General features: G+C 59.5%; 2 protein-coding genes across 2 annotated transcripts in view; both read left to right on the top strand.

The window, feature by feature from the left end:
- The window catches only part of CBX2 (chromobox 2), a 10,535-nt gene extending 4,263 nt beyond the window's left edge, over nt 1-6,272 (top strand). Inside the window, exons 2-5 of the mRNA XM_021415260.1 lie at nt 30-148; nt 425-573; nt 2,228-2,297; nt 2,555-6,272. Coding sequence (XP_021270935.1) covers nt 30-148; nt 425-573; nt 2,228-2,297; nt 2,555-3,892 — 1,676 coding nt within the window. The 3' untranslated portion in view covers nt 3,893-6,272. The remainder of the gene's footprint in view (nt 1-29; nt 149-424; nt 574-2,227; nt 2,298-2,554) is intronic.
- On the top strand, nt 5,034-12,818 carry LOC110407503 (chromobox protein homolog 2-like). Its single transcript, XM_021415261.1, has 3 exons — nt 5,034-5,067; nt 8,849-8,925; nt 9,101-12,818. The coding sequence occupies exons 1-3, from the start codon at nt 5,034-5,036 to the stop codon at nt 10,436-10,438; spliced, it is 1,449 nt and encodes a 482-aa protein (XP_021270936.1). The 3' UTR covers nt 10,439-12,818.

Consider the following 13,512-nt stretch of genomic DNA (forward strand, 5'->3'; position numbering starts at 1 on the left):
CCCCCCCCTTCCCGCCCCTCCGAGCACAGGCACCGATCGCGCGTCCCCTTCCGCCGGGCAACCGGGGCTGCCCGCGCTGCGCGGGTATCACCTCGCGGTGCGGCAGCGTGGCCGCTCCCGGCCTGCCCGGCCCGGGCCTCCGCCGCGGGTAGGGGGCTCCGAGCCGCCGCTGCTGAGATGCTGCTGGCCCGTCCATCCCTTCCCCAGCCGTCCCCATCTGTCCTCGGCCACCCGCTGCCCGGCCACCCTCGTCCATCCGCGGCCATCCCCATCCCCGGCCATCCCTTTCCCCTCCGTCCCCGTCCGTCCGCGGCCATCCCCTCCCCGGCCATCCCCACCCCAGCGCTGCCGCCATGGGAAGCGCACCGCCAGGCGCCGGGTCCCCGGCCCAGGGCTGCCCCAGGACCCGGGTGTCCTCGGATGAACTCCCCGGGCCCGGCCGGTACTGGGGGCGCGGGGGGGAGCATCAGTCCCCCGCTCTCGCCCAGTGCGCGTCTTCTGTTCCAGGCACAACAGCTGGGAACCCGAGGAGAACATCCTTGATCCGAGGCTCCTCCTCGCTTTCCAAAAAAAGTGAGCAAACTATAAATATTTCTTAACAAATGATGAAGTCGATTAACTTCTAATTGGCCACGCGTGCGGTGGAAGCGGTGGAAACAACAGCCTGAAGCTCCCCGTGCCTTTTGTGGCCCGGCTCTTTTGTTCATCTCCTGAAATTACCGTTCAGGTCCACCTAGGACGCCTCTCCCAGGGCTGGGTAAACACGGAGGATTTATGGCCCTGTGCACAATATGTTTGTGCTCCCGCTGCACAATGGGCGCACGGCAGCGCCCGGCAGAGCTCGTGCTCCCGTCCGACAGCGGGGGCTGTGCCGGGGGGTGGCTGCACACCCGGCTCGCAGAGCATTGGGAAAGGCACCGGCGGGTGTTTGTGGAGGGCACGGCTCTGTGAGGGGTGAGGAACGGATGGGTGGGAGAAAATGGTGTCCTCCGCCAGAGCCGGGGCTGCTCCGCCGAGCCAAGCTGCAATTGTTCTGCAGCTATTATACACCGGGCGTCAGGCTTGGGGCTAGAGAATAGCCAGCTGGCTGCATGGAACGCAGCGCCGCCAAATATTTTGGCTCCGTATTAATAAAAATCATTAAAGTTTATGATAGGATTTAATTACAACTCATTTCTGGATCCTTTTTTTTTTTCTTTTTCTTTTTCTTTTTTTTTTTTTCCCTCCGCGAAAGGAAGCTGGTGGTGATTGCAGGCAGCGCGCTGTTTAATTAGCCCTACGCGCTGCAGCTCGGCGCTGTCCTTTTTAAATGGAGGAACACCACGCAGCACAGGAACCTCAGCAGTGCTCTTTGTGCCCAGCCTGGGTCTGTGGGGCCGCAGCTGGGACACCACCCCAGGCTGAGGGTGGCAGAGGTGAAATGAGCACGGGGAGAGACCTCGCTGTGCTCCAGGAAAGGCGTTTGCCTTCGCTCTGCAGAGGGGCCAGGCTGCTGCTTGCTGCAGAGGGGAAGCACAGCTCTGAGTGTGTCAACAAGGAAGGGCTCCTCGGGCAGCTCGGGTGCTTCTGTTTGCCCGTTCCCATTGGAGCAGATTTCACTGAGAATGGGAAAAGCTGCTGCTCCGGACGGGGCACGCTGCGGTGTGGCACTGACTGCTGGAAACTTCTCGCTGGGGCTGTGTTGTTGTAGGGAACGGGGATGCAAATAAACTGCGCTGGGTGCAGAACCTCCTCAGGTCCCGGTGCAGAGCCAGGTTGGGCACAAAGACCCTGGAAAGCACCGCAAAATCCAGTGCTGCTTTTTGGGAGGCTCCCGCAGAGCCAAGGTGCCTGGGCAGCCCTTGGGAAGGTGCTGCATGCACACGCATGGCTCTGTGAGCACTTTGGTGAATGCATTTCAGCGGTCCATGCAGCTTAGCACCATGTTTTATGCAGAGACTTTCCATCTCTCCGCCCGTGTCGCAGGGCTCTGCTGAGCAGCAGAGTGTCCCGTTGTCCTGACAGCCACCTCTACTGGGAGACCACCATTTTTAGAGCCCTACCTTCAGTTTCTAGTTCTCTTTTTCTCATGTTGCGTCGTGCACAGGAGCTCAGTGCACACCGATGGGCTTGTGTTTCATTGAAAAGCTGCTTTTTAATGAAAAAAAAGAAAGAGCAAGATTGGGCTGGGCTGGTGGTCTGTTGTTTTGTCACGCAAGCTCTGTCTTTAAGCAGTGCCTTCTTTCAGGGAACATGAAAAAGAAGTGCAGAACCGCAAGAGAGGCAAGCGGCCACGAGGCAGGCCCAGGAAACACGTGGTGAGTGCTGGGGGCGGCGGGGGGGGCACGGCATTGCAGGACAAGGGTGCCTGCAGGAGGACTGCTCTTCATCACTGATCTGGTGAGGTGTAGGAGATGGAAGGGTTCCCTGGCCCCTGCCTGGTTCCGTGGCACAGGGAGAGAACCTGCTTTTCTGCAGCGCCTGGCCAGGCAGCGCTGAGCGGTTTGCAACGCCCGTAGTGGTGGTTCTATTGTCTGTGGTGACTTTTTCCATGTCCCTCTCCATTGCTTCTTAGGAACCAGAGATGCCTTCGAAAAGTAAGTCGAGCAGCTCCTCTTCCTCAACGTCCTCCTCCTCCTCCTCCTCTGATGAAGAGGATGAAAGTGACCTGGAAGCAAAGAGAGGTCCCCGCAGCAGGGAGACCCACCCGGTGCCGCAGAAGAAAGCTCAGATCCTGGTGGCAAAGCCAGAAATGAAGGACAGTTCCAGAAAGAAGCGTGGGCGGAAACCTCTCCCCCCGGAACAGAAAGCGGCTCGAAGGACCGTGAACCTGACGAAGGTGCTGAAAACGTCCCGGAAAGAGGTGGGGGGCAGCAGCAAGCTGCTGGGGAAGCTGCAGCCGCAGCACAGCACACAAGGCTCAGGGCTGGCTGGGCTGAAGGAGCCACAGGGCGCGCTGGCCGGGCTCAGCTCCGGGGGATCCTCGGCTGAAAACCTCCCCAGCGCGATGAAGAGCGGCTCCAGCAGCCCCAGCCGGGCCATCAGCTGGCAGAGCTCCATCGTGCATTACATGAACAGGATGTCCCAAAACCAGAGCTCGGCTGAGACCTCGCTGCTGGGAAGGCTGGCGCTGAAGTCGCAGGCATCCGGCAAAAGTGGCTTAGGGCTGGACTTAAAAATGAGGAACCAGAAAGGAGCTGGGGAGCTGGGGCTGTCCATGCAGGGAGCCAAGACCGCCAAGGTTCCTAGCAGCGGCGCTGGAGGGGATCAGAAGTCGGGGTTCGCGGCGGGAGCCCAAATGCTGCACAACGGCAGCAAGACGCCCACGAGCTCCTCTGTGCCCGGAGGGCAGCAGGCATCCAGCCAGGAGCTGAACCTCCAAGCTTTAAACCTGCAGAGCGTCAAAAACGGGCAGAGTGCGGCGGGCGGGAGCAGCCTGCCTCGCCACGCCTGCAGCACCGTGCCCAAAAGCAGCGCTGCAGCCGTGGGCTCGGGTCCTGCTGGGTCAAAGGGTGGCGGAACCGGCGCCGGGTTGAACGCTGCCGGTGTGGGAGACGGCGGCAAGAGCGAGAAGCAGGCACGCAGGGCGGGCGCTGGTGACAGGGACGTGGCCAAGGGTGGCACAGGTGGTGGTGGGCAGGAGGGGCACGCGGCCCCCGAGAGCCGCAAGGCGGCTGCCCTCTCTGAAATGAGTACGGGCGACGAGAGCAGCTCGGACTCGGATCGGGATTCGGCTTCCTTTCCCGGCGTGGGTCAGAACATGTCTGTCTCCATCCAGACCAGCCAGGACTGGAAGCCCACCCGCAGCCTGATCGAGCACGTCTTCGTCACGGATGTCACCGCCAACCTGATCACGGTGACGGTCAAGGAGTCCCCCACCAGCGTCGGGTTCTTCAATGTACGGCAGTACTGAGCCGGAGAGGAGGGAGACGTCCTTCAGCCTCCCTCGTCCTTGCCCAGCTCTCCCACCAGCTTTTCATTTCTTTAGGTACTGCCCCACAGCAGGGACTCGCGCAGTGACCCCCTGCCACCAGCCGCCCCGTGCCCCCCACCCCATTGCAGGCAATGCCAGCTCAGACCCTGCAGCACCTCACGGCCCCGGGACCCGCTGGGACCTGTGTGCAGAGGGTTGGGAAAGGCAGTGAAACCTGCACAGAAGTGCCAGCAGATGAGATGGGCCCCCCCCGCCTCCTCCATCCATCCGAGCCGGTGCCGCTCGCCGGGATTAGGGGCGCTGGGAGGTGACAGCTGGCAAGTTCTGAGCCAGGCTTCACTGCACGAGGTTTGCTTTGCTTTATGGCTTGAGATGGCAGAGCGCGTGGTACGGGGCCTTGGCAGCGGGGAGAGAGGCGGAGGTGCCACGTGCCAGGCTTACGCTTGGGAGAGAAGAGGGCACCTCTCCTTTCCTCTGGGCAGCCCAAGCTGCCGGAGCAGCCACGATCCAAATGAGACGGCTCCCAGCGCCTCAGGGCCGCGGGGGGGCTGCGGGATGGGGGTTTTTCAGGGTACAGGAAGCCCAGCCACCCCCCTGGGCTAGGTCAGTTCCAATGACAGTGAAGGCCACGACGTCTCTGTTGTGGTTTCTAGCGGAGAAGGAAATATTGTTTACATTTCTTCTTAAGGGAAAATCCTTTTTTTAGAGGGAGGGGCACAAACGCAGTGTAGATGAGCAGATGTCGGGTCCGGCTGGTGCACTGCGCAGCCCCAGGGCCGCTCCTTGTCCCGGCACCGCACGCTCAGCAGCTCACAGGGACCCAGAGCTGGGCAGTGCCCGTCAGCCCCGTGCTCCCCAGCTGGAGGGCAGCGAGGTGCCTGGCACACAGAAAGCAGCATGGCCCAGCTGGTGGCATCCCACGGCCACCTCCCGTCCTGTGCCAGCACCTGGGCCGTTCACTTGGGCTTGTCGTCGCAACCAGTAATGGCTTTCCTGCTGAAGTCTTTTTCCCTGCTGTAGATTATTCTTCCAAGCCAAAATGAACAGCAGTAGTTCAGGCAGAGTTTAATAGGGTTTGAGGTCATTTTTGTTCTGTTCACGCCATACTCCTTCTCCGGAGATGGCGCAAAGCCTGCAGCCTGCCAGGTCTCTGGGTACGCCCATGGAAAGTGCTTCTGGGGCTGCGCTGTGTCCACGGGGATGGCATCGCATTGCTGCAGACGGGGGGCACTGCAGAGAGATGCGAGCACCAGGTATCCCTGTAACACCCGGGGCTCCCTGCCCCACACACCAAATGTTTGCTAGTTGGCCTTTTGCAAATCCAGACTGAACGACCATGTGCCTTTTGCAACTGTCCTTACTTCTGTGTCTGTGACACCGCTCCTACGACAGGTTTGTGCCTATGCAAAGCTGGGTGGCGCCAGGGTCCTGGGGACAGCCGTGACACCAGCATGGGACACCCGGTTGAGCTGTGACGCTGTGTCATGGCTGCTGACGAGGGGAAGGCCCATGGGGATGCTCCTACATGGGGCTGCTGTCCCCTCCATCCCCGTGTCCCCTCGGTGGCAGCAGGACCCTGCCATCACCGCTTTAGCTCTTGTGCCTTTCTGCTCACCAGCTGGTTCAATTCCAAAGGTGTAAGGACGGGGAAAATCATAATCCAGAATTTTTTCTAACCCTTCATCTCATCCCACGCTCCCCCCTCTCCCCCCCGTCACCAGTCCCCTGCCGACCTCACGTGTGTCCGAGCAGAAGGTCCGTGCTGGTGGCTGCCTCCCGTGGGGGGGTCTCGTGGGACCGAGCGCAGCTTTGGTGGACGGAGGTCGGAGCTGGCGCGGGCCACGTCCACCACTCAGTGCCATTAGTATTCACGGTCTCCCTTCCTATTTTTTTATTTGGAGTTTGCTGCTATGGGTTTGAGCGTTCAGTTGTACGTCAAACAACCAATTAAAGGTTTGTCACTTGGCATTTCCTAAGGGCTTTCCGACGTGGAAAGTCCTGCAGTATTTGTATATTGAATGGATATTTTCTCCGGGCATAATCTGGTTAAGTATGCTTGTTGTTTTCCATTGGACTGGAAGGAGCAGCCGACACGGCCACCGTCCTTAGAAGCCTAGTCTATTTTTATATATATATTTTGTACCAAAAAAAAAAAAAGGAGTCGGCGGAGGGATGGGGATGGATTCGAGGGATTCCGATTGCTCTGAGCTCTGATCTGGGTGTGAAGGGCTGCGGAGGTGGAGAGAAAGGTTTTGAGGAGAGAAGCGGAGGGATGGGTGAAAACAAACATTTGTCCTTGTAACTCACGCCAGTCGCCGGCCTGATTTGTATGTTTTAATTAAAGAGAGAGCCAAATCGTTCCTGTATGACACTTCTAATTGCTTTAAACTACAGCTGGTTGTTTGCTTTTATATTCCGAGAACAAAAAGTTGGAGATGTCATTGCCCGGGGAATGCTCAAGTGCTTTGCTGGGCACTGGGGGGGCTACTGGGGACCCCCCCCCCCGGGTGCTCGGGTCCCCCTGTGTCACAGCGCTCGGTTTCCGATGTGTGCCCTGTCCTGGTGCTCTGGGACCAGCCCTGGTTCAGACCCGGGACCTTTAGGCTCCTTTTAATTTATTTCCAGGAAAACACTAGGAGGTGGCCCGGCGGGTGGGGGTTCTTTTTTGTTGTGTTGATGCGTGTAACTTGTTTTCCACTGCTCTTTTTTAGTAGATCAATAAATTTTTTACGGCTTTTTTTTTTTTTCTTTTTTCTTTTTCCCTAACTTTTCAGCCTGCTGTGGTCTCTGCTCCGGGAGCACCGCCCTGCCCTGGGGGCACGGAAATGGGGGGTGGGGGGACGGAGTGGGACGGACGAAGGCTGCGGGGGGGGCCGGGACTTCCACACTCCACAGTGGACGAGGGGAGCACAGGGCTGAGAGGAACGGGGAGCGTGAAACCGCTTCCCCCCCGAAGAGCTCGTCCTCAACCCGGGACCCGGCTCCTGTCCGCCGGGGAGCTGAGCGCGGGGGGGGTGGGGCTAGGGATGGGAATGGGAATGGGGTTGGGGATGGGGATGGGAACGGGGATGGGGATGGGGCCGGGGATGGAGATGAGGATGGGGATGGGGACGGGGACGGGGACGGGGACGGAGACGGAGACGGAGACGGGGACGGGGACGGGTCTGCGACGGACCTGGCGCCCTCAAGTGCCTCGGCTCAGCCCAACCCGGCCCCGGGAGCGACGCACGCGTGCTGGATCCGGGCACGGGATGCCTGCGGAGGGCGCTGCGCGGCCGCGGACGGGCACCGGCCCCATCCTTCACTCCCGGCCGCCGCGGCGGGGCGGGGGGCGAGGCAGCCCCGAGACGGGCATCGCCCACGCCCAGGGTTCGCCGTCGAGGGGCCGCCGTCGGGGCGGAGGGGCAGCTCCCGGTTACGGGGCGGAGTCCGGGCTCCTCGGGCCGTGCCCCGGGGCTCCGCCGGCCGCGCCCCCGCCCCCCGCGGGTCGTCCCCACCCCCTCCGCACCGCCCCGGCCCGGGGCCCCGCCGCGCCCGTGTGAAAGGGTCCCCCCCGCTGGGCCGGGGGAGAAAGGCGCCATTGTGCGAACCTTTCTCCCGCTCCTACTTGACACTCATTTTCCGCGCACAGATGCTGACAGCTCTGATAATAAGGGGGTCTGCGCCTTTCACCCAGCGGAGCAGAAAAAGGAGGTTAATGAGGACACAGCTTTTAAAAAAAAAATCAAATAAAAAAAATACAAAAAAAAAAAAAAAAAAAAAAAAAGTCACTTGGAGGAAGAGAGCAGGAGACATATTTAAAATCATATAAAAACAGTTTGGTCTTCCGGACACGGCCCCGNTTTTTTTTTTTTCCCTCCGCGAAAGGAAGCTGGTGGTGATTGCAGGCAGCGCGCTGTTTAATTAGCCCTACGCGCTGCAGCTCGGCGCTGTCCTTTTTAAATGGAGGAACACCACGCAGCACAGGAACCTCAGCAGTGCTCTTTGTGCCCAGCCTGGGTCTGTGGGGCCGCAGCTGGGACACCACCCCAGGCTGAGGGTGGCAGAGGTGAAATGAGCACGGGGAGAGACCTCGCTGTGCTCCAGGAAAGGCGTTTGCCTTCGCTCTGCAGAGGGGCCAGGCTGCTGCTTGCTGCAGAGGGGAAGCACAGCTCTGAGTGTGTCAACAAGGAAGGGCTCCTCGGGCAGCTCGGGTGCTTCTGTTTGCCCGTTCCCATTGGAGCAGATTTCACTGAGAATGGGAAAAGCTGCTGCTCCGGACGGGGCACGCTGCGGTGTGGCACTGACTGCTGGAAACTTCTCGCTGGGGCTGTGTTGTTGTAGGGAACGGGGATGCAAATAAACTGCGCTGGGTGCAGAACCTCCTCAGGTCCCGGTGCAGAGCCAGGTTGGGCACAAAGACCCTGGAAAGCACCGCAAAATCCAGTGCTGCTTTTTGGGAGGCTCCCGCAGAGCCAAGGTGCCTGGGCAGCCCTTGGGAAGGTGCTGCATGCACACGCATGGCTCTGTGAGCACTTTGGTGAATGCATTTCAGCGGTCCATGCAGCTTAGCACCATGTTTTATGCAGAGACTTTCCATCTCTCCGCCCGTGTCGCAGGGCTCTGCTGAGCAGCAGAGTGTCCCGTTGTCCTGACAGCCACCTCTACTGGGAGACCACCATTTTTAGAGCCCTACCTTCAGTTTCTAGTTCTCTTTTTCTCATGTTGCGTCGTGCACAGGAGCTCAGTGCACACCGATGGGCTTGTGTTTCATTGAAAAGCTGCTTTTTAATGAAAAAAAAGAAAGAGCAAGATTGGGCTGGGCTGGTGGTCTGTTGTTTTGTCACGCAAGCTCTGTCTTTAAGCAGTGCCTTCTTTCAGGGAACATGAAAAAGAAGTGCAGAACCGCAAGAGAGGCAAGCGGCCACGAGGCAGGCCCAGGAAACACGTGGTGAGTGCTGGGGGCGGCGGGGGGGGCACGGCATTGCAGGACAAGGGTGCCTGCAGGAGGACTGCTCTTCATCACTGATCTGGTGAGGTGTAGGAGATGGAAGGGTTCCCTGGCCCCTGCCTGGTTCCGTGGCACAGGGAGAGAACCTGCTTTTCTGCAGCGCCTGGCCAGGCAGCGCTGAGCGGTTTGCAACGCCCGTAGTGGTGGTTCTATTGTCTGTGGTGACTTTTTCCATGTCCCTCTCCATTGCTTCTTAGGAACCAGAGATGCCTTCGAAAAGTAAGTCGAGCAGCTCCTCTTCCTCAACGTCCTCCTCCTCCTCCTCCTCTGATGAAGAGGATGAAAGTGACCTGGAAGCAAAGAGAGGTCCCCGCAGCAGGGAGACCCACCCGGTGCCGCAGAAGAAAGCTCAGATCCTGGTGGCAAAGCCAGAAATGAAGGACAGTTCCAGAAAGAAGCGTGGGCGGAAACCTCTCCCCCCGGAACAGAAAGCGGCTCGAAGGACCGTGAACCTGACGAAGGTGCTGAAAACGTCCCGGAAAGAGGTGGGGGGCAGCAGCAAGCTGCTGGGGAAGCTGCAGCCGCAGCACAGCACACAAGGCTCAGGGCTGGCTGGGCTGAAGGAGCCACAGGGCGCGCTGGCCGGGCTCAGCTCCGGGGGATCCTCGGCTGAAAACCTCCCCAGCGCGATGAAGAGCGGCTCCAGCAGCCCCAGCCGGGCCATCAGCTGGCAGAGCTCCATCGTGCATTACATGAACAGGATGTCCCAAAACCAGAGCTCGGCTGAGACCTCGCTGCTGGGAAGGCTGGCGCTGAAGTCGCAGGCATCCGGCAAAAGTGGCTTAGGGCTGGACTTAAAAATGAGGAACCAGAAAGGAGCTGGGGAGCTGGGGCTGTCCATGCAGGGAGCCAAGACCGCCAAGGTTCCTAGCAGCGGCGCTGGAGGGGATCAGAAGTCGGGGTTCGCGGCGGGAGCCCAAATGCTGCACAACGGCAGCAAGACGCCCACGAGCTCCTCTGTGCCCGGAGGGCAGCAGGCATCCAGCCAGGAGCTGAACCTCCAAGCTTTAAACCTGCAGAGCGTCAAAAACGGGCAGAGTGCGGCGGGCGGGAGCAGCCTGCCTCGCCACGCCTGCAGCACCGTGCCCAAAAGCAGCGCTGCAGCCGTGGGCTCGGGTCCTGCTGGGTCAAAGGGTGGCGGAACCGGCGCCGGGTTGAACGCTGCCGGTGTGGGAGACGGCGGCAAGAGCGAGAAGCAGGCACGCAGGGCGGGCGCTGGTGACAGGGACGTGGCCAAGGGTGGCACAGGTGGTGGTGGGCAGGAGGGGCACGCGGCCCCCGAGAGCCGCAAGGCGGCTGCCCTCTCTGAAATGAGTACGGGCGACGAGAGCAGCTCGGACTCGGATCGGGATTCGGCTTCCTTTCCCGGCGTGGGTCAGAACATGTCTGTCTCCATCCAGACCAGCCAGGACTGGAAGCCCACCCGCAGCCTGATCGAGCACGTCTTCGTCACGGATGTCACCGCCAACCTGATCACGGTGACGGTCAAGGAGTCCCCCACCAGCGTCGGGTTCTTCAATGTACGGCAGTACTGAGCCGGAGAGGAGGGAGACGTCCTTCAGCCTCCCTCGTCCTTGCCCAGCTCTCCCACCAGCTTTTCATTTCTTTAGGTACTGCCCCACAGCAGGGACTCGCGCAGTGACCCCCTGCCACCAGCCGCCCCGTGCCCCCCACCCCATTGCAGGCAATGCCAGCTCAGACCCTGCAGCACCTCACGGCCCCGGGACCCGCTGGGACCTGTGTGCAGAGGGTTGGGAAAGGCAGTGAAACCTGCACAGAAGTGCCAGCAGATGAGATGGGCCCCCCCCGCCTCCTCCATCCATCCGAGCCGGTGCCGCTCGCCGGGATTAGGGGCGCTGGGAGGTGACAGCTGGCAAGTTCTGAGCCAGGCTTCACTGCACGAGGTTTGCTTTGCTTTATGGCTTGAGATGGCAGAGCGCGTGGTACGGGGCCTTGGCAGCGGGGAGAGAGGCGGAGGTGCCACGTGCCAGGCTTACGCTTGGGAGAGAAGAGGGCACCTCTCCTTTCCTCTGGGCAGCCCAAGCTGCCGGAGCAGCCACGATCCAAATGAGACGGCTCCCAGCGCCTCAGGGCCGCGGGGGGGCTGCGGGATGGGGGTTTTTCAGGGTACAGGAAGCCCAGCCACCCCCCTGGGCTAGGTCAGTTCCAATGACAGTGAAGGCCACGACGTCTCTGTTGTGGTTTCTAGCGGAGAAGGAAATATTGTTTACATTTCTTCTTAAGGGAAAATCCTTTTTTTAGAGGGAGGGGCACAAACGCAGTGTAGATGAGCAGATGTCGGGTCCGGCTGGTGCACTGCGCAGCCCCAGGGCCGCTCCTTGTCCCGGCACCGCACGCTCAGCAGCTCACAGGGACCCAGAGCTGGGCAGTGCCCGTCAGCCCCGTGCTCCCCAGCTGGAGGGCAGCGAGGTGCCTGGCACACAGAAAGCAGCATGGCCCAGCTGGTGGCATCCCACGGCCACCTCCCGTCCTGTGCCAGCACCTGGGCCGTTCACTTGGGCTTGTCGTCGCAACCAGTAATGGCTTTCCTGCTGAAGTCTTTTTCCCTGCTGTAGATTATTCTTCCAAGCCAAAATGAACAGCAGTAGTTCAGGCAGAGTTTAATAGGGTTTGAGGTCATTTTTGTTCTGTTCACGCCATACTCCTTCTCCGGAGATGGCGCAAAGCCTGCAGCCTGCCAGGTCTCTGGGTACGCCCATGGAAAGTGCTTCTGGGGCTGCGCTGTGTCCACGGGGATGGCATCGCATTGCTGCAGACGGGGGGCACTGCAGAGAGATGCGAGCACCAGGTATCCCTGTAACACCCGGGGCTCCCTGCCCCACACACCAAATGTTTGCTAGTTGGCCTTTTGCAAATCCAGACTGAACGACCATGTGCCTTTTGCAACTGTCCTTACTTCTGTGTCTGTGACACCGCTCCTACGACAGGTTTGTGCCTATGCAAAGCTGGGTGGCGCCAGGGTCCTGGGGACAGCCGTGACACCAGCATGGGACACCCGGTTGAGCTGTGACGCTGTGTCATGGCTGCTGACGAGGGGAAGGCCCATGGGGATGCTCCTACATGGGGCTGCTGTCCCCTCCATCCCCGTGTCCCCTCGGTGGCAGCAGGACCCTGCCATCACCGCTTTAGCTCTTGTGCCTTTCTGCTCACCAGCTGGTTCAATTCCAAAGGTGTAAGGACGGGGAAAATCATAATCCAGAATTTTTTCTAACCCTTCATCTCATCCCACGCTCCCCCCTCTCCCCCCCGTCACCAGTCCCCTGCCGACCTCACGTGTGTCCGAGCAGAAGGTCCGTGCTGGTGGCTGCCTCCCGTGGGGGGGTCTCGTGGGACCGAGCGCAGCTTTGGTGGACGGAGGTCGGAGCTGGCGCGGGCCACGTCCACCACTCAGTGCCATTAGTATTCACGGTCTCCCTTCCTATTTTTTTATTTGGAGTTTGCTGCTATGGGTTTGAGCGTTCAGTTGTACGTCAAACAACCAATTAAAGGTTTGTCACTTGGCATTTCCTAAGGGCTTTCCGACGTGGAAAGTCCTGCAGTATTTGTATATTGAATGGATATTTTCTCCGGGCATAATCTGGTTAAGTATGCTTGTTGTTTTCCATTGGACTGGAAGGAGCAGCCGACACGGCCACCGTCCTTAGAAGCCTAGTCTATTTTTATATATATATTTTGTACCAAAAAAAAAAAAAGGAGTCGGCGGAGGGATGGGGATGGATTCGAGGGATTCCGATTGCTCTGAGCTCTGATCTGGGTGTGAAGGGCTGCGGAGGTGGAGAGAAAGGTTTTGAGGAGAGAAGCGGAGGGATGGGTGAAAACAAACATTTGTCCTTGTAACTCACGCCAGTCGCCGGCCTGATTTGTATGTTTTAATTAAAGAGAGAGCCAAATCGTTCCTGTATGACACTTCTAATTGCTTTAAACTACAGCTGGTTGTTTGCTTTTATATTCCGAGAACAAAAAGTTGGAGATGTCATTGCCCGGGGAATGCTCAAGTGCTTTGCTGGGCACTGGGGGGGCTACTGGGGACCCCCCCCCCCGGGTGCTCGGGTCCCCCTGTGTCACAGCGCTCGGTTTCCGATGTGTGCCCTGTCCTGGTGCTCTGGGACCAGCCCTGGTTCAGACCCGGGACCTTTAGGCTCCTTTTAATTTATTTCCAGGAAAACACTAGGAGGTGGCCCGGCGGGTGGGGGTTCTTTTTTGTTGTGTTGATGCGTGTAACTTGTTTTCCACTGCTCTTTTTTAGTAGATCAATAAATTTTTTACGGCTTTTTTTTTTTTTCTTTTTTCTTTTTCCCTAACTTTTCAGCCTGCTGTGGTCTCTGCTCCGGGAGCACCGCCCTGCCCTGGGGGCACGGAAATGGGGGGTGGGGGGACGGAGTGGGACGGACGAAGGCTGCGGGGGGGGCCGGGACTTCCACACTCCACAGTGGACGAGGGGAGCACAGGGCTGAGAGGAACGGGGAGCGTGAAACCGCTTCCCCCCCGAAGAGCTCGTCCTCAACCCGGGACCCGGCTCCTGTCCGCCGGGGAGCTGAGCGCGGGGGGGGTGGGGCTAGGGATGGGAATGGGAATGGGGTTGGGGATG

The sequence above is a fragment of the Numida meleagris genome, chromosome 17, assembly GCF_002078875.1.
Source record: "Numida meleagris isolate 19003 breed g44 Domestic line chromosome 17, NumMel1.0, whole genome shotgun sequence".
Classification (NCBI taxonomy): Eukaryota; Metazoa; Chordata; class Aves; order Galliformes; family Numididae; genus Numida; species Numida meleagris.

Excerpts from the sequence above, each read along its gene's own strand:
- LOC110407503 (XM_021415261.1), top strand. The coding sequence starts at position 5,034 with ATGGCGCAAAGCCTGCAGCCTGCCAGGTCTCTGG. Across the intron at positions 5,068-8,848 it reads GCAGCCTGCCAGGTCTCTGG|TGCTGGGGGCGGCGGGGGGG; the intron begins GTACGCCCATGG and ends ACACGTGGTGAG. Across the intron at positions 8,926-9,100 it reads TGCTCTTCATCACTGATCTG|GAACCAGAGATGCCTTCGAA; the intron begins GTGAGGTGTAGG and ends ATTGCTTCTTAG.